Source organism: Carex rostrata, chromosome 14, assembly GCF_964058835.1.
Source record: "Carex rostrata chromosome 14, lpCarRost1.2, whole genome shotgun sequence".
NCBI classification, from domain to species: Eukaryota; Viridiplantae; Streptophyta; class Magnoliopsida; order Poales; family Cyperaceae; genus Carex; species Carex rostrata.
Window position 1 is genome coordinate 9,896,125 of NC_135931.1, and position 23,242 is coordinate 9,919,366.

General features: G+C 35.1%; 4 protein-coding genes across 4 annotated transcripts; 2 read left to right on the top strand and 2 right to left on the bottom strand.

Moving 5' to 3' along the window:
* The first annotated feature begins 3,740 nt into the window (after nt 1-3,740).
* Nucleotides 3,741-8,550, top strand: LOC144565768 (putative receptor-like serine/threonine-protein kinase At5g57670). The gene is made up of 11 exons (XM_078315592.1): nt 3,741-3,992; nt 4,228-4,340; nt 4,570-4,685; nt 4,780-4,898; nt 5,385-5,810; nt 6,113-6,367; nt 6,587-6,744; nt 6,839-6,918; nt 7,109-7,244; nt 7,699-7,848; nt 8,133-8,550. The coding sequence occupies exons 1-11, from the start codon at nt 3,848-3,850 to the stop codon at nt 8,256-8,258; spliced, it is 1,824 nt and encodes a 607-aa protein (XP_078171718.1). The 5' UTR covers nt 3,741-3,847; the 3' UTR covers nt 8,259-8,550.
* Nucleotides 8,551-9,171: 621 nt separating this feature from the next.
* Nucleotides 9,172-12,802, bottom strand: ARF3 (ADP-ribosylation factor 3). The gene is made up of 8 exons (XM_078314750.1): nt 12,466-12,802; nt 11,690-11,728; nt 11,525-11,587; nt 11,412-11,430; nt 11,183-11,294; nt 10,442-10,489; nt 9,816-9,946; nt 9,172-9,429 (listed from the first exon to the last, which is right to left on the bottom strand). Exons 1-8 carry the CDS (start codon nt 12,566-12,568, stop codon nt 9,396-9,398), a joined length of 549 nt encoding a protein of 182 aa, XP_078170876.1. The 5' UTR covers nt 12,569-12,802; the 3' UTR covers nt 9,172-9,395.
* Nucleotides 12,803-14,418: 1,616 nt separating this feature from the next.
* LOC144565655 (mitotic-spindle organizing protein 1-like) lies at nt 14,419-15,012 on the top strand. The gene has a single exon (XM_078315472.1). It carries the CDS (start codon nt 14,568-14,570, stop codon nt 14,835-14,837), a length of 270 nt encoding a protein of 89 aa, XP_078171598.1. The 5' UTR covers nt 14,419-14,567; the 3' UTR covers nt 14,838-15,012.
* A 627-nt stretch (nt 15,013-15,639) lies between these two features.
* Nucleotides 15,640-17,740, bottom strand: LOC144565654 (transcription factor MYB36-like). The gene is made up of 3 exons (XM_078315471.1): nt 17,535-17,740; nt 17,025-17,154; nt 15,640-16,534 (listed from the first exon to the last, which is right to left on the bottom strand). The coding sequence occupies exons 1-3, from the start codon at nt 17,668-17,670 to the stop codon at nt 15,874-15,876; spliced, it is 927 nt and encodes a 308-aa protein (XP_078171597.1). The 5' UTR covers nt 17,671-17,740; the 3' UTR covers nt 15,640-15,873.
* Nucleotides 17,741-23,242: the final 5,502 nt, after the last annotated feature.

Below are 23,242 nucleotides of genomic sequence, written 5' to 3' on the forward strand. Positions count from 1 at the left end.
ATCAAACCAATTCGACCAATTCAATCAATTCAACTAATTACTCACATTTAACCCTAAATATCGAATCGAATCAAACCGAATCACATTACACAATTCAATCACATTTAATCTAAAACCTAAACTCTAATCGAATAAAAAACAAATAAAACTTACTTGTTCAACCGAGGGAGAAGCGAATTGAGGCCGGACGTAGTGCGGAGCTAGGGCGGCGGTTAGGGTGGCCGGTGGGGCTCGGGTGGGGTGGGGGCAGGGGGGGGGCTAGGGTTTTTCTTTTTGGGGGGGTTCTGGGCGGGTGAAACGCAGAAGGGAGACAGAGAGGGATGGGGCGCGGGGGGGGGGGGGGGGGGGGGGGGTTATGTTGGGGCGCGGGGCGCCTCACAGGGGGTATGGGGCGCCTCACTGGGTATTTTGGGCCGCCCTGGGCCCAGGCGGTCAGGGCATTTTTAAAATTTTGATTTGTTTTAGGGATATTAATAAAAATGGCCGCCTTGTATCAAGTGTTTTTATGTTAATTAAGAATAGAGTCCAAATTGCTACATATGTTTAATTTTCCTTTTTCATTATAATTCTATTATATATAAAATTAAAAATTAAGGAGTTTGACATTTGGGCTAATAAGCAAAAGACAATAAATATAACATTAAATGCGCGTTCATATATTTTTCTTTTTCTGGATGTTTTAACCACCCCGAAAGTAATTTACAGAATCTTTGCCTAACACCACAAAAGGTCTAACAAAAAAATAAGGGAAAACATTACCGGTTATGCAAATGAATGTCAATTTTCGATCATTTTTTATTGTCGTAATTTAATGTGGTCCAAACGATAATGATAGCAACGGCCAAAAGAAGGATTTAAATATAGTTTCCAACAACACCCGCACTAGCTCTTCAAACTGTGATACAGGAGCAAACATTTCTTAACTAGTACAAATACAGAGTATAACCTAGTAAGAATAGTTAGAATATTCAGATGAATTATTAGAAAATACAGAGAGATGTTAACTAAGCTAGTATAACCTATTATTTTTACTGTTTGTATTGATACGTCAATTATTAAGCTGATACTAAATGCGATCCAAATTGTGATTCAAGTCAGTCTCCGTTTCTGTTAATATGGAGCGGTAACATATTTCTCTGGATAAGATTCTAAAACCTGGATCGACCTGGACCCTGGGGGAATGCTCCGATCTAAAATGATGTCTAATTAGCCAACGGAGAGGGACGGTACAGTGCCGTATATTAAAAGTAGGTACAATTAGAAACTGAAAGAGACCCAAAAGCGACAGAGAGGATGGGATCATGGGGGGTGGGTGGGTTGCCTTCAACTAGTAGTTGATTGCAGGTGTTCCTTTTTTAGCCTACAATATAACATGACTAAATGCTTGGACAAGCAAAATTGTTGAAAACATCTTCCAATTATTACAAGGCAATCAAGTATGAAAAAAATTATTCATTGTTTCATGATTGCGGCTTTTCTTATTCTCACACCAAATTATAATTAGTTAAACGGTAGAACTTGCAATCCACAAAACATTTAACTCATTCCCTAGCCTTGAATTCAAGGCCTTGTACCTTGGCTATCTGCTGTATGGATCTTGGTTTTATCATGGGCCGTATTTTTTTTAATGATCTTTATCCAAAACTTAATTGTGCAATTTGTTGGGCCTGTGCGGTTTTAAATCCTAAATGTTGCTTAAAAATAATTATACAAAGTCCATATGCAATAAATAATGCAAAGCTCCAAACATCAGTTATTTTCCAAAATCCACAAGTCATTCAAATGTCATCCAATAAAAAAGGTTAGCAACATATAGATTATTGTTTTCATACGAGTATTATTGTTGTCCATAAAAAAGGTTAGCAACATATGTAGATAGTATGGCCTTGCTAATCAACTCTGAACCGTCCAATATGATCACAAATTACAAATTGGAAAACAAATATCAGATTCAATCCAACAATTGTTATATCAAATGATTAATATTTTAATTAGTATTGTGTCCGTGCTTTGCAATTGAGATATATTATAAAAGAATAAGAAAAATCTCACACAAAATTACATAATTTCATAATGAAAAATTAGACCAAATAACAATATCATTCTTTAAATGACATATAATATTATTAAATGTTATATTATTTTTTATCTTTGACATATTTTTATAAAAATTCTCATACAAAATAACAAATAACATTTCTTAAATGATATAAAAAAAATGAAGACATGACTAATCAATTACCAATCAATTCAAAAGTTTCTTAAATGACATTTAAAAAATAGAAATGAATCAAGACCAAGACCAATTACAGAGATGATACTATTTGCATGTATTAAGTACGTGAGACATGTATGTGTATAAATTAATTTAGATCTCTATACATAAAAACACATAAAAAGATACATAAAATCAGAATATTTAATCAGAAAACTAATATTCAATATAAAATTTATCTTTTAATTAAAATTGTTTGCGGATGATAACACATTTTATGAAACCTTCACGCCACATTAATATTCACTCTAATCCCTTGAGGCCTTTTAACTTGCCTTATCCCCTAATTTTACTTAAGTGTCACAAAAGAAACAATGAGATACCAAATCCTTTCAATCATTCCTAAGAAAACAGCCTAATATACTAGCCAGTTTATAACTTTTTTTTTATCATAACAGTAGCCCCTTACTTCCTCTCACTCTCTTAGTGGCCACATGCTATTTGACTTCAACAAGAAGCTAGAATAAAACCTCTCAAGCACAAACTAAAGCTTTGCTTCCACACCAAACCACCTCTCTTTCTCTCTACCAACCGCATTATCTTCCCAGTTCATTGCCCCAAATTAAATTGTCAAATGAGAGTCTCGTCACTCCAGGCCCCTCAGTGTCTTGCCCCCCAGTGTACACGTGTCAGTACAACAGGAAACTGGCAGGAAATCAGGAACGTAGCATTTGATCATCAGAATGTTCCAAAAGATTAAAACAAATACCCTGCTCTCAGTTCAACAAAATCTGAATTGTCAATTAAATATTTAAATATCCAATTTGCGAAAGGGATTACGGATTCAATCTAAATCTTAACTGAAAAAAATAATCTACAATCTAACTAACCATCAACATCTGATCCCAACCTGGCAATAGCCAAACTAAAACCGAACTGAAATTTAGCCATAATAAAATAGTACAAAACTGCAACACCATCCATATCACTAACTGGACTTATTTTAAATATAACCCCTTTTTTTTTAGAAAAGAATCAGAAAAGCTTACCTCTAACAATTTCCCCAAGATATTTTTACTAAATGCACGGAATTTCTGGACCAAGTAGCTGATCAGACGAAAAATACTTAATACGCACACCAAATTAACTTGACCTCATAAATTGACCCAAAACGTCTCAAGCTGAATATTTTTACCTTCATTCCATATTTTTGGGTGAATTTGAGATTAATTATTATAGACTTGTCATATCACTAGTTTAATTCATGTTTAAACTCAACCTTTTTTTTTTCTGCAATGTCAACTTTGTTATTATACAATGTAAAATTATATTCCCCAATTTTGACAGCCCCTGTCAAGGATTTAAAAAAGAAGAAGATTATATCCCCTCTGCCCCCCCCCCCCCCCCCTTATACCTTAAGCAATCCAAATTATATGGCATATGAATGAAGCGTAGGTGGACTCCACAAACCAAGCCCTCTTGACAACATATATCATCTGTGCAACAAGACCTATCTATTTTATATATATTTCCCCTTCACTGTCCCCGTTTACCTATATGACTCTTGAAAAAGATATTAACTAACAAACTTCCATTTCTATACAATTTTGTGCCTTGCACAAAACACTAGATATGGAAATCATAGAGGAGTGTGATCTGGGCTCAAGGATACTAGTCGGTGTTTCTCTCAATGCGGAATCGAGTGCCGAGCTTCTCTCTTGGGCTATTCAAGTTATTGCAAGGCCTTGGGACACTATCATTGCATTGAATATCCTTGGTTAGTTCATCAATTAGTTATTTCTAACAATGCACATAATACTGTTTCATTTGTAGTGGCACTCAATCTAATTGGTTCGTAGTCGATAAATCAGCAGAATGACTATTTAGAGTTTAATTTGTACTAGACTGAACTGGAATTCTTGGACTGTACTAAAATTCATATGTTTCAGGATTGCTGTTTCAATTATTAGATGCATTTAAAAATCTATTTGGTTTGTCTGTGGTTGAACCAGTGGGTAGAGAAGAGAGGAAGATTAATTCTGACGAGAAGCGTAAATTGCGCAAAGCTAAAGCTTACGTTATTTCATTGCTTGGAGATTTTGTAAGGATGTCTCATGCCAAACAGGTATGCAAATTAGGTTGTACAATAAACATGATAACCTAAAAGTATTCTAGCTTTCCAGGGGGTTCTCTGGCTGGGGTCAATTTGACCAGTGCGTGAAACCATTAAACCAGTGTGTTAATTTTTTGTTTGCTATTATTAATCTTGAAAAAAGACTCTTATTCTTCTAATTGATTGCTTCTTAATGTTAAGTTGTTAACTATTGCTTATATTTCTTTTGAGCCTTTTTAAGGTAAGGCTGGAAGGAAATGTTGGTGTTAGTTCAAGCATTGGAAGAGCTCTCGCACAAGAAGCAGCCTTGACTGGGGCCAAATTTCTGATTATTGGTAGCTCAAGAAACTCAAATCAGTATGATTTTTTCAGTTCCTTTTGTTTCAATATAAAACTGGGAATGTGTACAACTGATTACTCAAGAATTAATCAATTGTTTTCATCATTTTAGGAAATTTTTCGAGATAACAAGTCATTGCTTCACATATACACCTAAAAGCTGCTCAGTAGTCACTGTTAGAACAGAAACCATACTAAATGAACTTCAGTCCAGAGCTGGAACATTCGAAGGTAAAAAAGTTTGGTTTAATTTTGCAATAATCCAGATCAAGCCCAGGTAGGTAGGATACCTTAACTGCCAATTGCACAATTGACATTAGTTAATTAAAGTTTCCAATAATCCAATTCAAGCGGTCAAGGGAAATGGAATCTCAGTAATGCAATTTAGCATCTTTTTATCTAACTTGATCCTAAGATGTGCATTTATGACCAATTAAGCGCCATCCCGTCTTTTTTGTTATGACTATATAGTCGATTAAATATTGGAGTCTCAGTTGTGTAAATCAGCTCAACAAGCAATTATTGAAAGAAACACAAGGGGCCTAAACTGTGGTTAACTGGTAAAGTTATGTAGCAGTTCGGGACCTAGATACAGTATATATAGAAATATTTTAGCCCATTGTCGATTGTCGCTATCCTCGCACCTGTTCAATTTTTACTTTTCAATTTAATTTTAAGTATACTAAATTCAAAATTTGAATTGAATATTTTTATCAGAAGAAGACAATTTTTCTTCAAGCTCACAATGGCATAAAAAGGAAAAACCCCAACTATTAAAATCACAATCCATTATCCAAAAGCTTTTCAAATCATATTCAAAGAGAGAGAAAAATCTCTCTCTCTCTAAGAGCATGAGTGGGAAAAGCTCGCCAAAAGCAGTGTTAGATGGGATAGATGAGTCATCACAACAAGCAACAAATGTAACATTTTCAAGCCCATCAAGCAATTCAAGTAGCATTAACCGGTCAAATATCTGGAGAAGGTTATCATTTGTGAAGGGCTTGCTTCCTTCCATATTTGCACTGGAGGAGTCCAGTTTGAAAGATGGTGATGCAGGGTCAAATTACACTGATGATCAGAAGCCTCTCTGGAAATGTTTTGGTTATGACGAGATTTCAGTTGCAACTGACAATTTCCACCCTGGTAAATTTTTTTTTCTGTGTCCTTCTCTTAAATAGAAACTTAGTTCAGAAAAAGTACTGGCTTGTGTAGTTTCTCATTAGAAAAAAGGGAATCCTATTTATTTTTTCTTTTTCTTTTCCAAGGAAAAACACAGTAGCTTTCACACATAATTACCAACCCAAGACTCCCTCAAACAAAAAAAAGAAGGAAAAATGAGATTAGAAAAGAAAACATGACGCAGACATACTAGGTATACAAGCAAAACAAAATAATGTTGACTAAATAGACTAAAACTTGAAATAATTTTGTAATGATTTTATTAGAAAATATGGTCGGAAGAGGAGGGTTTGCAGAGGTATACAAAGGAACGCTCAGTGATGGACAAACCGTTGCAATCAAGAGATTGGCCAAGGGCAAAGCGGATGGAAATAAAGAAAATGAATTTATGACAGAATTGGGAATACTCGGCCATGTTTGCCACCCAAATACAGCCTATTTAGTCGGATGCTGTATTGAAAATGGTCTGTACTTAATATTTGATCTCTGCCCAAATGGAACACTTGCGTCTGCTTTGCATGGTATGACACTAAGCTTTAGTGTTTTTCTTTTTTAGTTATTGTTAAGATGTTATAGTATGTAACAAGGGTTGACTAACAATATTTTCCAACATGTGTGTTGTGGTGGTCATATTACTAGTGGTGTTGAGGTCAATTAATTAGTAATGTTACCAATTCCACAAATTTCTTTTTTTCTTTTCAAAGAAATCTCATGTAATATAGTTACCTTTTCTTTTGAAGGAAAAAGTGGTGTTTTTCTTGATTGGCCGATACGCTACAAAATTACGGTAGGAATTGCAAGAGGTCTTCATTATCTACACAAGTGCTGTCGGCACCGAATAATTCACCGTGACATCAAGGCCTCAAATGTTCTTCTAGGAGAGGATTTTGAGCCACAGGTAGAAGAGCAATACTGAACATATACTACCTGAAAGATCTTAATTGGTTCAACATGTACTTCTTCTAACTAAAAACTTTCTTTTCTGAATGTAGATTTCAGATTTTGGATTGGCAAAATGGCTTCCCAAGCAATGGAGTCACCACTCTGTACTTCCAATTGAAGGCACTTTCGGGTAAATAAAAATACCAGTAATAACAGAACATGTTAAGCGTCCATTGTTTAAAAAACAAAAAAAAACATTTTAGTATGCTGTTGTTGAAACACGGATAACTAATAAATTTGGAACATTTTGAAAGGTGCAGATGGTGATTGTTAAAATATTGTACTTGATAAAAGTTGAATCAAATTTGAATTTGTATCAGGTACTTGGCACCAGAATATTTTATGCATGGAGTAGTTGATGAGAAAACTGACGTGTTTGCATTTGGAGTACTCCTACTGGAGATAGTTAGCGGCAGGAGGCCTGTTGATTGTTCAAAACAAAGCCTTCTTCAATGGGTAAGTATAGCAAGGCAAAATTTGCACCCCATCAAGGTATAAGTTAACTAAAGCCGACCCAATCCAATCCAACGTAGAGAGAGACGAGAAATGCCAATGACTTGAACAATTGACCTATGGCGTCAAGTCAATTGGTCAAATTTTATTTTAGACATGTACTGGATCTCATTTTTTTTCTCTTTCTGATAAGTGGAGGCAACAATTGAGTTGCTCATGTTGCTTGTCAGAATATAAAAAATAATACAAACCTAATTAGAGTGCTATGCTGTCAGGCTGGACCAACACAATTTTAAATAAGGACCCAACACAGCATTCCAGCTCGTGAAGAAATGCCGACCTGGTCTGGACTCTTTATAGCTGTTTGGCTGTCCAAACTAGGTTGTGAATCAACAATATGACATCATAAATATTTTTCAGATGAAAGAAATGAGTTGCGATATTTTCTTCTTTCCAGGTAAAGCCACTTCTAGAGGCAGGAAAAGTATCTGAATTGGTGGATCCAATGCTTGGGGATAATTATGATGAAATTCAACTCAAGAGACTAGTGCAAATCGCCTCACATTGTATAAGACAGCCATCAATTTGGCGTCCATCTATGATTGAGGTAATTAGACCATTCCCGACAATTACCAACTGGTATCTGTCTACAACATGCCAATGCAGTACCAAGCTGGGATTGTACCAACCTTGGCTGAAACTGAAACATCTACCAAACTTGGTGCAATTGGCCCAACCAAATTCTTCCAAGGAATTAACAGTGCAGTCGTGAGCCAAACCAGAACTTGTTGGCAATATTTCCACCATTTCGACTGAATAACAATTTTTTGTTAGAAGTTTGGAGTTCTGGGGAAATTAAGGTGTTTCACATTATTGTTAATTCTTTGACAGGTTTTGAATGTGTTATCAGAAGGTGATGACTTGAGAGAGTCTCAGAGATGGGAAATTCTTGAGCGGGAGCTAGATGAGGCAGATGATGATTCTAGTGTGGTTACTGAATTTAATCTTCCTTACTAGTGCATCTAACTTATCGTCATTCCATATTCTTCCTTCTTTTATTTTCCCTTTTCTTTTCTTTCTTTCTTTTTTTTCCCGGTTTATTTTTTTGAGGGAGGAAGGGGTTGTCCGGGGTTGTATTACTGTATTCTATGTTTGTAGAGAAGGCCTGGCTTGAAGTAGGCAGAAGGTAAAGTTGAGAATGCATAACATTTTGTTTTATTGTAATTTTTCTCATGAAGATCGAGTTATGGGGATCTTTTTTTTTTAGATTTGTAAGCTTGAATCTTAAAAGGAGGCTTTCTTGTTGTTATTTTTTTTTCCTCATTGTACCTTATTTTTCTCGGCTTCTGCTTTCACAGTCACAGTCACAGCTGCTGCTGTTGCATTGCCATTGCTCTCTTCCGCCACCTTGTAATTAGTGATTCATTATTCATTTCACAATTTTCCAACAGTTGATTCTTTTTTGACACAACCAACTCCAAGAGCATGTCACACCTCATATGGGTTATTGTCAGTCTGGATCTAACCAGTATATAACATCAGCATTTCTGGTTAAGTCTAATCTGATTCTGGTTAAGTCTAGTCTAATTCTGGTTAAGTCTAATCTAATTGTGGAAATGACCTTACATAAAAAATATTAAGTACAAAACAGACCCCATCAACAACATCTGAACCTACTACCAGTTGGCCCAATTGGTCTAGCAGAAACGATTTTCGCAAGTATGGGTTTGCCTTGTAAATTGAAAGGTTTGACATGTACAATTTTATTAAATAGAAAAAAACAACCACAATTTGCATGCCATGGGTCTCTTTTGCTCTCTATAGAAAAGTTTTCTTGGTATCAAGAGTGCAAGCAAACTTGTCACTGCGTAAAGACAAGAACACAAGGTGAAAGAAGTACAACAAGCAGCAAAAGACAGAACATCCGTGTAAAAAAGTAAAAATCAGAAGCCAACTTTGTCAACATGTCCTATAACCGAACTGAAAACAGACTCACCAGAATACTGTATTCCTTAAATTTACAAAGTAGACTCAAATGACGAAAAAAGCTACATGGCCAGTATCCCACAGAATTAAAAATGAAATAAATTCTACAATTAAACCATACAGGAAAAATGAAAAATGGTCCTTTAACATTGTTTTCCCTACTTATAATTAGCCGCCTCCTGACTTGAGTGTGTTGCTAAGCCTGCAAAAATATAAAAATAACAATAACATAAGAAAATGACAACATTTAAAAAAAAAGTTTGTAGCAGTAATAATAACAATATTAGTCATACTAATGATTAATAAGAATAGTAGTAATTATATAAAAAAGAATAGTAAATATTGATAAAAAGAAATATAAAAAGAAGAAAAAAAAGGATATCTGAGTGCATGTGTTATTTTATTTTTAGGAAAGGAAGTGCAGGTTTATTTGGATATATTCATCTACATTAACTGGTCTAACACTAAGCATTTTGGTAATTAATTGCTTACCCCTCATCAAGACATGATAAGGAATATTTTATCACTGCCGTCCAACTTTTTTAAAGATAAATCAACCATCAGAGCAGAAGAGAGTTGAACATTTACCAATCCAAGCCTTCAAAAATCCCTTCTCCTTTTATAGCAGAGGTCTTGAAAATGGACCATTGACGGTTCTTTATCTTGTGGAGCTCCAATGATTCAGTAATGGCTGCATCATCAAGCGCCCCAGGTAGATCCTGCATTATAAAATAAACGCATAAATAACCAGTTCCTATATACTAAATTTAGCCCAGACAAAAATGATAAATCCAAAGTCCTTACCTCAATTGATTTTTTTTTTTTATTTCAAAAAAGCAAAAATGTCATGTAAACCCTGACAAAGCATCATCTACCCACCATGCAAAATGAGAAATATGACATACAAGGCTCTGCATCTATAAAAAAATTTATCTTATACCCTTCCATCCTAATTTCATGAAGACACCCACATAATTTCCCTCCTATGAGATATCATATAACCCACATAACTTATTAAAAAAATGGATCCTTCCTCCTTTTCTCTCAATAGGAAGTGTAAAAGATAAACTGTAGTTGTTACCATTTTTATTCAAAAGCAAAACATAGGGATTATAGAATAGTTCTAACTCTGCAGGGTTATATGTTATGTTCTCACTTTGCAGGGGTACAGATAATTTCCAAAATTAAAACTTCCTCTGAGATGTGTTAATCACCTGTTTATTTGCATAGACAAGCACAACAGCTCCTCTCAACTCATCCTCCTGAAATTAAAAAAGAAATATGTAAATAGTATCAAAATAACTAAGCATCTTGCCCCATTTGTAGCCATACCAAATACACAAGGTGCCAAGCACCTTATTTAGGGCGGGCTCCCGATTTGGAAAGAGAAGGGAAAGAAAGAAAATGAAGCGAGAGTTATGATTGTTACCCCCCAAATAGGGAGGGAACAGATCTTCAAAAAATTAATAGAGAAAGTCTCCCCATTCTCCTCCATTCATCTCCCTTCACTTCCAACAATTTAAACTTGGGAGCAAGGTGAAAATCCTCTTCTTATCTCCTCCCTTTTCCTCCTACCCATTCCCCTCCTTTACCCAAACTTGGGAGCACACCTTTTAAGAATGAGAGGCTTAATCAATCCTATTTAACTAATACATCATATACTAAATAAAAAGATATTATTACTTATTGGAACAGCCAGCTTGTAGAAAATAGATAGACACCGAAATTTTGAGCAAAAAAAAAATAAAGATAAAAGAAATGACTGAATGGGGAAAAACAAAAACAAATCATTGGTGCTGGTATAGGTATGGGTAGCTTAAACCATAAGCTGCAGCATATTATTGAAAGCCTCAGAAAAAACGTAAAGAGGTTCAAAGAGGCATAACGGACCTAAAGAAACCACTTTAATACTGACTCTTACATGCCGAATACAAAGTTTTAGTTTCAAAACCTACCTCCAAAATGGCGTGAAACTCCTCTTTAGCAGTAACAAGCCTATCAGTATCACTTGAATCAACAACATATATTATAGCCTGTGTATTTGGGAAGTAGCATCTCCAATATGGCCTGAATATGTACTAGTTAGTCAGGTATCACAACACCATTCTTCACCAGATTTGGTGGTTAATTGCTGATAAAAAAGTTTTTAGTAGTAATGTGCCAAATGAATGGGAAATGAGGTACCTGATACTTGTTTGACCACCTGTTTCAGAAAAAAAAAAAAGAACTCTCAGTTAAGTCTAAGTTAGAAAAGACATCTAGCAAAAGAAGAAAAGAAGAAAAAGAAAATTGCATACCTAGATCCCAAACTTGGAACTTTATATTGTTATATTGTACTGTCTCCACATTGAACCCAATTGCTGGATCATACACACAGAAGTTAACTCGAAAGATAGAAGCATGTATCTAGGAATCCATAGAAAGATTAAAGAAAAGAAAGCAAAGAAAAGGTTGGTACAAACTTGGGATGGTAGAGACTACTTCCCCCATTTGAAGTCGGTCTGCACAAACAAATCAGACAGAAAGTAAAAAATAGTCAGTTTCATTATCCAAAAAGGCGCATGCCTTTAGTATAGCAGAAACAAGTGGCTGAGAAAACATATGAAACACCAAAATGTTCTTCTTTTGCTTCCAACTTGGATGTCCACAAGTGGTATATGGTAGCTAGACATCATTAATTATTATTTTTAAGTGACCGTATTATAAGATATTGTTGCTCTAGATATTAGATCAATATGTGACAAGCAAATTATACTGGGGTTTAGGTTCAGATCTGAGATGACTACAGTATAAACATCCTAGAAGTGCAAATATCATAAGTCAACGTTTTACAGGGACCGCACTCTTGAAAAAATATACTATACTATGGGAGAAATGCACCACATTTCAAACTTCGTCCAATTATAAGTAATAAGCAAACATCTAACTGGTGCAATTGAGGGAACTGTTCTTTGGCTGGTTGAAACAAGAGCAAGTCCCATAAATTTTATTCCCTGCTGACCAAGATCTCCAGGGCACAATGAAAATGCACATTAAAAACCGCACTGAAACCAAGATGCTCAGACAATTTATCATCAGCTACCTACTAGATCTAAAACCTAATTGAACTCATTTGAGGTAACTACCATGATCTCAAGAGGAAGAGATCAAAATGGCTACAGTTTTATACAAGATTTCAGCAAAGATTACAAGCAAATCAGGGGGGAATGAGAATTACAAGAAATAGAGAGGGACATACATAAAATAGTGGTTTTGCCCGCATTGTCGAGGCCAAGAACAAGGATCCGAGCCTCCTTGTTGCCGAATACCGAACTGAGCATCCGCGTGAAAAGGATGCCCATGGTTGCGCGCGCACCGTCCGATCCTCCGCAATATCAGATCCGACGGATTCAATATCGGATCAGTGAGGTGCAGAGAGGTTTGCTCGGCGCCAGTTGTGGGGAATAAAGAGATCTAACTGCTAGAAAGAAAGAGAAAGTAAGAGAGCAGGGTCTATATTAGTGCTGGAATCTTACTTCTGAAGGGAAGGGAGTACGCAATATCCAGTTGTCAGCTGGTCCATGAACGCGTACCGTAGACCGTAGACCTTGACGGGGTAGGCTCGGTTCAATTATGAGTCATTACGACGGTGCCGTTTCAAGAAGTAACGGGGCTAGGAGTGCAAAAAAAAGCTCACTGCTCTAAATTCAGTTCAGAATTAATTTGCATTCAACTCCCTAATAATTTGAGTTAAAATTAACTCAAGTTAAAACTAACTTAACTGACTTATAAATCAAATTCAAGTTATTCCCAATTTTGTTCGGAATCAGTTGGATTGGACTCACACTAAACTCTAATCCATATATTTCTAATTTTTGCGTCCTCAAACCTTATACACGTTTTCCACAATCTACTGTATTGTTACTTGAAACTAAAAAAAAAAATGACTAAACCTTATATGTTTAGTAATTTTTAATTATGCATTATTTTAATATTTTCGTAATTTTTTAATTATGTATTGACTATTGTCTCATTATGTATTATTTTAGTGAACAATGCAACATTTCTTTCTTTAGAATTAAATTAGATTGTCTCACAATTTACTACATTATGAGTCACGAGTCGACTCATCTCAACTCGAGTTGTTCACGAGTTGATTTCAAATTGGAATTTCTAATTCGGAACTGAATTAGTAACTCAAACTCAACTTAGCAAATACAAACTCACCTCAACTCGAACTCGACTCATAATTAAACAGCCCTAAGCAAGGCAGCTGATATAATTTTTCTTTAATAAGCAATAATAAACACCAAATTTTGTTGGTACTAACCATCTAACCGAACCTATTTATTTTGTACTATCTAAAATCTAAATACAGATGCGTGCGAGTTTAGAATTTCTTTAACAAAATTATCAGTCAACTTATTCAAGACCAAAACTAGATATCACGTACTGACTCAGATTTTACGTTAGTGGAAGATTTTTTTTTATCTTCTTAATCGATCTGTTTCCATATAAAGAGATATTGTTAAGTGTTCATTGCATTTTGAACTGAAGATAGAAAAAATATAAACAAAGGAGCCTTACATAGAGGGACGGTTTTAGTTAATAGAATCAATTGACTCTCATTTGTTTTCAAAATTTATATTTATATATAATTTTTATATAATTTTAAATAAAATGTTATAGATGTCATAAAATTGACTCTCACATACACATAAGATTTTTATATGATTATGTTTTTAACATTTATAATTTGAAAGTTTTAACTCCGCCTCAGTTCACATAATTTTTTTTTCTCTCTTTTTGGGAGGAGTGACACACATAATCGCCAGTTCCAGTTTCATTAATAAAAACAATCAGCTTTTTTATAATTCATGACTACTCAACGCTTCAATATAGAGGAATTAATCTGTCCACGGTCAATACTCAACTAACCAAACCACCAACTACAATGTTTTGAACACTACCAAACCACAACACATAGTCTAAACTGTTCTATTAATTAGTATTAAAGAATAAAAGGGGCTACATTTCATTACAAGCACACAGACACCATAATACTCCAATTAAAAAGAAAAAGAAAAAAGGAAATTCACAAATCAAAATTTACTATGGCCTGATACGAAGAATTGCCTAAAAAGCTTCAACGAGGCCCATTTATTGAAGCCCAAATCAAATTTAATTCTTCATTGCTTTCATTTTAGTCTTTCAGACCGCCCCTCTCCAGTCTCCTCTCGGCCCCAAACAGAGAAAAAAGGAAATCAACCTCCCACCGTCTACCGGCCAGTGTCCACTGCCGCCACTCTCCAGTTCGGTTGATTACGTCAGCCTCCCGAGGGGGATTTAGAGCGACTCTCCATGGACAGTGCTAAGGAGTCCCTGGACCTGGCATACCAGGTGTCACAGATCCTGGGCACTGGCCTGGACCGCCACACGCTCTCCCTCTTGATTGCTCTCTGTGATCGGGGCGTCAATCCCGAGGCGCTTTCCGCTTTAGTGCGGGAGCTATCCAGTTCAGCCGCCTCCGACCCTCCTACCACCGCTGGGGGTAAAATCGGGAATTTGAGTGGCAATGGATCGGTGCCTTTTGCTCCTCCTACCTCCTCGTTCAGATCTAATCTCAGGTGAACTGTTAAGCCGGGGTGGATTTGGCTTGCTTCCCTAAACGAATTGTTAAGGCTTGAGTATTATTGTGTCAGTTGTAATTTGTGGCCTCTGGCTTGCCATATGATTGATAGAAGTTGGGTATTTCATATCATGTGATGTATATTTTGTTATGCATTAAGCTTTCTTTGTTGTGTTAGATCTGAAGTAATCTTTTGGTTAAGTAATTGTTGTTTGTACTAATGAAATGCTACAATGCTGCTGAGACGGTAATCGAGTACCAGTACTTGGCATGGTGTAATGTGGATTACCAGTATTTGGTATGGTGTAATGTGGATTACCAGTATTTGGCATGGTGTAGTGTATGGCTGGTCCAATGTTGGTGAAAACTATCTTTTTTTTGAAAAAAAAAAAAACCTTTACCAGCTACCGCCACCGTGCTTCCATAAGCCTAGCTTTTAAAGATCCCATTTATTTGAAGGTCTAAATTTGAAAGTAAAATGTGCAATTTTATAATTACTATGCTACTGGTGAGAAGATCAAAAGATAAGTTTTAACTAAAATTTTAAATTAACATATGCAATGGTTTAGACTTGTAACATTTACTAATAGCTGGGCAGATTTGATTTATAATCATTTGAACTATTTTGGAATTTGAACAGTATCAATTAGTTTAATGTTTATTGATTTAATTCTTTTCAATTTATTTGTTCACCTTACTTTAATCGTTTCAAGCTTAAATAATAACTTGGTAAGGGGCTGTGTTGTCACTAAACTATTTTTCTACCACAGTTTTTCTACACAGGAAAAGAAAATAAAGAAGTTAAACATTTGCAAATGTTATTTTTGTCATAATGATTCTTACATATGTTCTCAGATATAACACTGGTTATTTGTTGGTACAAGAAAGGCCCTCACCTTACAGTAGGGATATTTAATACAAAAGACTAGACAATAGACATAATTGTATCCTACTATTACAAACTAGATATGCTTTCCCTATTTTCTGCACAACCACACTAATCTTGTAACAAATCCAGGTTCTATACTGGACAATTTCTTAAATGTCATATAGCGAAGCATAATCTTGGGTAACTGGGTTTTGGTCGGCAGTATATCCCCATGAACTCATAGGAGACTTGTTACTATAATTATCCCACCATTCCATGTTTCCTACCCCGAGGTCGTCTTCTCTGTTATAACTCTGGTCGCTAACTTGAACCTCTTCACCATACAACAAACCCCGAAGCTCTGCCTCAACTGCATTAATATTCGAGTTTGCTCCACTGGAAGGAGAAGAAAATGCCTCTATTCCATCCAATAAACCCTCATCAAAAGAACTAACTACACCATTTTCACTAACCGGGGGGTTGGAAGAAGGCTCAGCCAGTACCACATCAGATAAATGGTCACTCTTGGTTTGGTTAATTGCATTGTTAGTCCATAATTGGGGGTCAGCATGTGGTTGAAATAAAGGTAACGGCAGACCCTGCAACTGCATACATAGCTGGATCCTCTCAAGAGCCGATGCACTCAAGTTTTGGGCGCTGTTGTCGTTTTCATTTGATGGTTCTCTTTGGTCATGGTTGTTTGTTTGGAGGTGCGAAGAACGAGACGGGTCTCTGCGCCGGCCAAGGAGACGCTTCTTCAGCTTCGTGTTCCAGTAGTTTTTGACATCATTATCAGTCCTTCCTGGCAATTGTGCAGCTATAATTGACCACCTGATACATCAGAGATGAACTTGCAATTGTTAGGCTAATTATGTTGAGATTAAATGTCAACAAGCGTCAGACTGGTGATAGTATATTTATACAAGGCTTAGCTTAGGTGATTTTATTTGACTTATTGAATTTTACTATGTTGTAATCCCCCTCCCCCTTTCTTGAGACACTGTTTCTCATAACTGTAGCTGATGCCGGATAATAAAACAAAACTGGTCAGAAAAATGAATGCTTCATTCAAACAAAGCAGATGGTACTTGTTTATTGCCCAGAGAACTTTTGAAAAGGGCATTTGGTAAATTCCAATTTCCAAGTTTCATCTTTTATTTCAACAAAGAACATGAGTTGTGGAGCCAGTGTGGTGTGTAGGGTAGCAACTAAATTAAAAGATTCTGATACCCTTCTTTCATTTGTATTGTACCAATGCTGATGGATAGCGTATATTGATCAGACATTATTTATAGGCATAAATTAAACTGAGATTTTGTACCTGCTACCAATGCTAATGTAGAGGCTACAAATGATGTTATCTTCCTCCGGAGTGAAATCTCCATGCTTTATGTTGGGTCTCAGGTAGTTCAGCCATCTCAGCCTGCAGCTCTTCCCACATCTCTTTAGCCCTGCAATATCAATCACATTAAATTAACCCCATTGTCAAAAGCAATTTTAATTAATTCAATAGTGCAGCTATAAACATGTATGCTTCTATCACACTTATAACACAATATATATAGCATATTTAGCAAAATATAATGGCTGTATTTTCCTTTGTTTCATAAGTAACTTGAAAGGTTTGTTCTTTCTTTTTTCTTTTTTCTGTACAACTTCAAAGTTGCCACAAAAAATGGAAACTGGTGAATGAAATTCATATTTTATCAAGAAATAGTGTGTGCGTTGTGTGTGTATAGTATAAGTTGATAATGTATGCAAGCATTACTCGATTTGCTTCTGGTACTTCATCTTAATGCCACAGTGCATTTAGTTCCTACTCAGTACTAACCAATTTTGTTTGGAAGCGCAATCCAATTGCCACCTGTCCCGTTCTCTTCTATGTAAGCCTTCAGTTTTGCATCTTCCTCAGGTGACCATGGCCCCTTCTTCACAGTTGCCTTGTCACAACAAGGTGCTCGCCCCATATCTAGCTCTGTCTCAGTCTGTCTGATCTGTCTCCCTTTTTTCTCACTATAGAAGGTGAGATGATTGCTTGGCGATGAAAACGATGAGGTGTGATGTAGTTTTTATAGTAGCAAATAGAGGAGGGTGTGAGAAAGAGAAAATAAATATAAAAAATCAGAGTGGGTTGACTTGATGTGATAGTGATGATACGATAATATTATTAGTTCAAAGTACTTCACGGTTTTTTTGGGCTCCTTTTACCTTCCCTTGTTTATGTTCTTCTATCTTCATTTTTTTTTTTATCGGATTCGGATACCATTTTGGTACCGCCAAGAATCGAAGTAATGCAGCATGATGTAACAAGATTAATCATTTGTTTTACGGAAAATAGGCAAAAACTAGAATCCTGAACTTGTACAACAAATACTAGCAAAGTTGTAGAATTCTCTCATTTCCTTTCTCAAATTAATCTGTTCTATACAGTGCTCCCTGCTTTCTCCCCTCATTTCACCCACCATCTATGACACTAGGCCCCCACACAATAATGGACCTCACTCATTAATCATTATAAGTGGTAGGTGAAATGAGAGGACAAAACATGGGGCACCATATATTTTTTCGTATTTTGTTTCCAGTTTTGAAGCATGTTTGAGCAATATTTTTTTTATTTCATTACTGGTTTCTGTAAATTATTGTCATCTTAATTAAAAGAAGTCTTGACAGTAAATCGATAACGTTTAATTATTTCAATTTTTTTAAGAGAATTTGGATTTACATTCGAAGCCCAGTGCCTGTGCCTCCCATAAAAGTGAGTTGAATGATTTTAACCCTCATCTTATTCTCAAAGAAGAATTTTAATTTATAGTGCATATATTATTGTGGTTTTCATGAGAGGGAGATGAATTTTAAACTTTCAACGGCATAATTAACATATTATCAAATACAGGAATATCAAAAGGCTGGTTTTACTTTCACATTGGGCAGGACTCAGGAGCTAAGCCTCATAATTAAAGAGTAGCAAAAGTTCAGTGGACCACAACCGCTGAGTTGGATGATTGTAATTTTGGTGTGGAGATCATGTGATCTGAATTTAGGAAAATACAAATAACACAGTAAGTGGCTAATTACAATAAAAACAGTATAACACTCAGCACCGTAGGTGTTATATATGTAAATTCTGTGGTTCAGTTCCCATAATTCAAATATAAATTACCAACCAAAAGGTTGAACAATTGATCTCATATATTGTACATAGCAAGCAATGAATAAACATACAAAATTATAAAATTTATAGTCATTATTTAATAAATTAATTAATTAAGATGTCGACAAGTAGGAGGACCAAATTAATTATATTGTAGTCTTCTTCTTAATTTGTCATGCATATATGTCACTTATGCCTTACAACAAAGATCAATTAATAATATAAGTACTTTTCATATATATATATATATATATATATATATAGAGTTAGGCTGGGGTGCTATGGATAGCATAGCGGCCTCTATGCTACGGCTCAATATTCGAGTTTTCAAAATCCAAACGGTCGATCCGAACCGTTCATCTTATTCTCCATATTAATATCTGCTTGGAGACCAAATTTTATAATTTTCTGAATTTTTTACTATTTATTAAGCCACTTTGAAAATCGCTAATCCAACGGTTTTACTGTTTTGTGCAGCCACCGTTGGATCAACAATTTTGTAAAATACTTAATAAATAGTAAAAAAAATTCAGAAAAATGTAAAATTTGGTCTCCAAGCAGATATTAATATGGAGAATAAGATGAACGGTTCAGATCGACCGTTTGGATTTTGAAAACTCGAATATTGAACCGTAGCATAGAGGCCACTATGCTATCCATAGCACCCCAGCCTAACTCTATATATATATATAGAGAGAGAGAGAGGTTGGCTAAGATCAAAGTGGTAGTTCATGAGCTTTGGTGTTACCAATTCATTTTTCAATTTTCAAAGTTCAAAACGTCGATCTGAACCGTTCAAGTTGTTCTCCATATTAAACTGTGCTTGGATACCAAATTTTACATTTTTCTGAATTGTTTTACTATTTATTAAGCCACTTTGAAAATCGCTGATCCAACGGTGGCTTCTGATTTTACTGTTTTGTTAAGCCACCGTTGGATCAGCGATTTTCAAAGTGGCTTAATAAATAGTAAAAAAATTCAGAAAAATGTAAAATTTGGTATCCAAGCATAATTTAATATGGAGAACAATTTGAACGGTTCGGATCAACATTTTGAACTTTAAAAATTAAAAAACGAATTAGTAGCACCAAAGCTCAGAAACTACCACTTTGATTTTAGTCAACCCCCCCTCTCTCTCTCTCTCTCTATATATATATATATATATATATATATATTTATATTTTTTATAAAAGTCATCATACGCCCATTTCATATTGCATGAAATCAGAGAGTTAAGTACTTTTCATATAGAAAATGCATTTCGAATTTTCAATTTTAGGATTAAACTATAAGTTGACGGAGGTCCTATTAATTTGATTTTCCATTAGCGTGATACTTGGTCGGCATATATAATTATATTATTTGTTAAATTTCAAACTATAATTTTCCGTTGCGATGTATAAAATCTATGTACATGGACCATTTATTACTTCCTTGAGTTTTCCGGCTAATTCTAAGAATATTGTAATTACTACAATATTTTTTTTACCATATTTTGGCTCTGCTTGATTTATTTAATGTTTTCGCACTTGAAAAGATAATAAAATGTTCCTACGGCACATGCAAGACCTCTAATAGAGAACAAAAACTTGGACTAAAAGAAATCTCAAATCACAACTTGTACTGTGCGCATGCATAACCAACATTAGTTAATTAATTAAGTAGAATGATTTTTTGAAATTGAATTAAGTGCAATGATTGACCACACGATTTATAAGTTGTTAACTTTTCAGAAAGAGGAGATAGTGGGAGCAGAAAGGCTCTTGTATGGTTGACAAAAAAAGTATAAAAATACTTGCGTGTTGTTTTTATACAGACAAGCCTAAGAATATGTGTGTTCCTGGCACTTGTCTTCATCTGAGCTCTAGAATCTCAGATCAAGAGACGGCTAGAGATTATCTCTCAAAATATATATAAGATACCTCCTTTCTTCTTTTTGAACAATTAAATTAAGGAGAAGAAGAGACAGCTATGCACAGCACAGTCGTAAGGATATATATATATATATATAGATAAATTAAACTTGTACATTCCAGTGAATTTCAACCATGTCTTAAATGTCCGAGATATAAAATGCATAAACAAAGCAAACATATTGAGTCCTCACCGTGGCCCATGGGTGTCCTTTCACTCATTTAACATTTTTTTTAATTCCTCTTTGACTGTTGTCACTTGTCAGTTTTAAATTTTAATTGTATAGATTTCCAAAAGATTTGTAAACCCATCATATTTTCCTCTGAGATATTTTCTCTGTGATCTGACGCCACAAAATAGGAGATAAAAAAAATATTAGAACAAAGATAGAGGATATTGAAAACAAATGGATATATGGCAAAGAAGGCCAAAGGGTGAAGTCAAGTCAAAACCGAGTTAGTTTCACAGTTGAAATAAAACCAACCTCAGCAGGTAACAAGTGTACCTTATAGGCTGACCTACTATTAGTCCATGGGCAGTTGCATTGCTATATGACCTTGTGATGTCACATCTGTTGACCGTGTGTGTGTGTGTGTGTGTGTGTGTGTGTGTGTTTGTGTGATTGTGATTTAATTTTTAATAAGCTTTATTTTCTCAATGCATTATCTTTGAGGAGGCTGACCTTCTGAACTTTGATGTATATGAGTTATATATCACGTTAGGTATCAAATCATCAAACAAATCATATACGAAAAACAGGATCTAATTTTTTCACGCCATAAATAGAAATGAACCGTACTGCTATTAGATAACAGTTCACTTAATTCAAGAAATTACAAATATATTTATTTGTAAAAAATTCCTAATCTGCACTTTCTTGACTGAACTTCCTATTTGTTAAATCTCAGTCTAATATGAAAAAGCTATCATATATAGTAATAGCTTGATTGAACTTCCCCTGCTGTTAGTAATAGCTTTTGATCAATGATGATGGGCAAAAGCTATCATATATAGTTCTTTTATTTTATTTTCACATTACATTACAGGAACTGGTTTTGGTTTGTTGTAAACGGTGCTGAGTACCTGGGTACTGGAGTGAGTTGTAAACTTGATTTTATTTAATGCAATAACTGGTAGCCGCTACTAAGTTTTTTTTTTTTTTTTTTTTTTTTAAAAAGTAATAACTTTTGATTTGCTTAACATGTTTTTCTATATTAGTGGATATTTACAACAGAAATATCACTGCAAAGTTACGAATTAAGCTCAAATGAAAATAATAAGTTACCAACTTATAAATTTCAATTAAGTCGATAAGATGAATTCACAGCCTTCACTGTGATCTAAAAAACCCGAATCTCGATCCAATTTACACTTAATACATAACTACATATCATATAACAGCCTGTACTGACATGAATGATAGTTCTGTTTCTACATATCATAACTTGATTTCTGCAAAGTTACAACAATTCACAGCCTTCATGCAGCTCTCAAGAGAGAATAGCTATCAATTGGTTAGCATGGTTGACAGCCATAGCTAAACATTCTTATTAAGAAATTAATATCAGATGCCTTTAGTTGGCATATACATGGCGCAATCAGAATATATATCTGAATATGATAGTAGTATTGTTTTCAACAGGGTTTGACATAGGAGCAACTAAATTATTGTAAAACCCCAAAAGGGTCATATGAGACCAAAAGAGCGACCAAGTGGAATATTTTATCCAAAAGATAAGGCAACTTGATCTCATGATTTATGAATGATAAGAATCAAACTAGCTTCCAAGCAGATGAAGGCTGGGGTTTGACACACCATGGAGTAGAGTCACCTAAAACAACTTCATTAAGAAGACCTTAATTTCATATGTTAATTAGAAAGTCTGACTTGGTTAGTATTTAATGGTGGAAGTACTTCAAATTGTACCTATTTTTATTTACACCAGGGCCCCTGAAGAATTCAATGATCACTTGATATGCTCAATTAGCTTTGCTGATTCTCTATGTGGGAGATCATGGGTCGAAACTCGAAGGGAAAAAATTCTTTGTTGTAATAATGAGGGTAACACTACTACAGAATAAGTGATTGTACACGGACATAAACAGGAGAGCTACACGGATTTCTTGCCGTGCAGAATGTGAGGGTGTAGAAATCCTTGAATATTTACACACGGATATTTACCCGTGTGCGATTATCGAGAGCTACATGGATTATTACATAAACAACCGTGTACAAACGCTTGCCAGCGTCACTCTCAAAATAACCGAGCTACACAGATTATTACATAAACAACCGTGTATGATTACTCTTTCTACACGGACATTTAGCTAAATGTTCGTGTACGATTACTCTTTCTACACGGATATATAGCTAAATGTCTGTATAGCTCTCTTATTTTTCTTTTTATGTTTAAATACCTTTCTACACGGACTTTAGTTAAATGTCCGTGTAGAATTGTTCTTTTTTTTCTCAT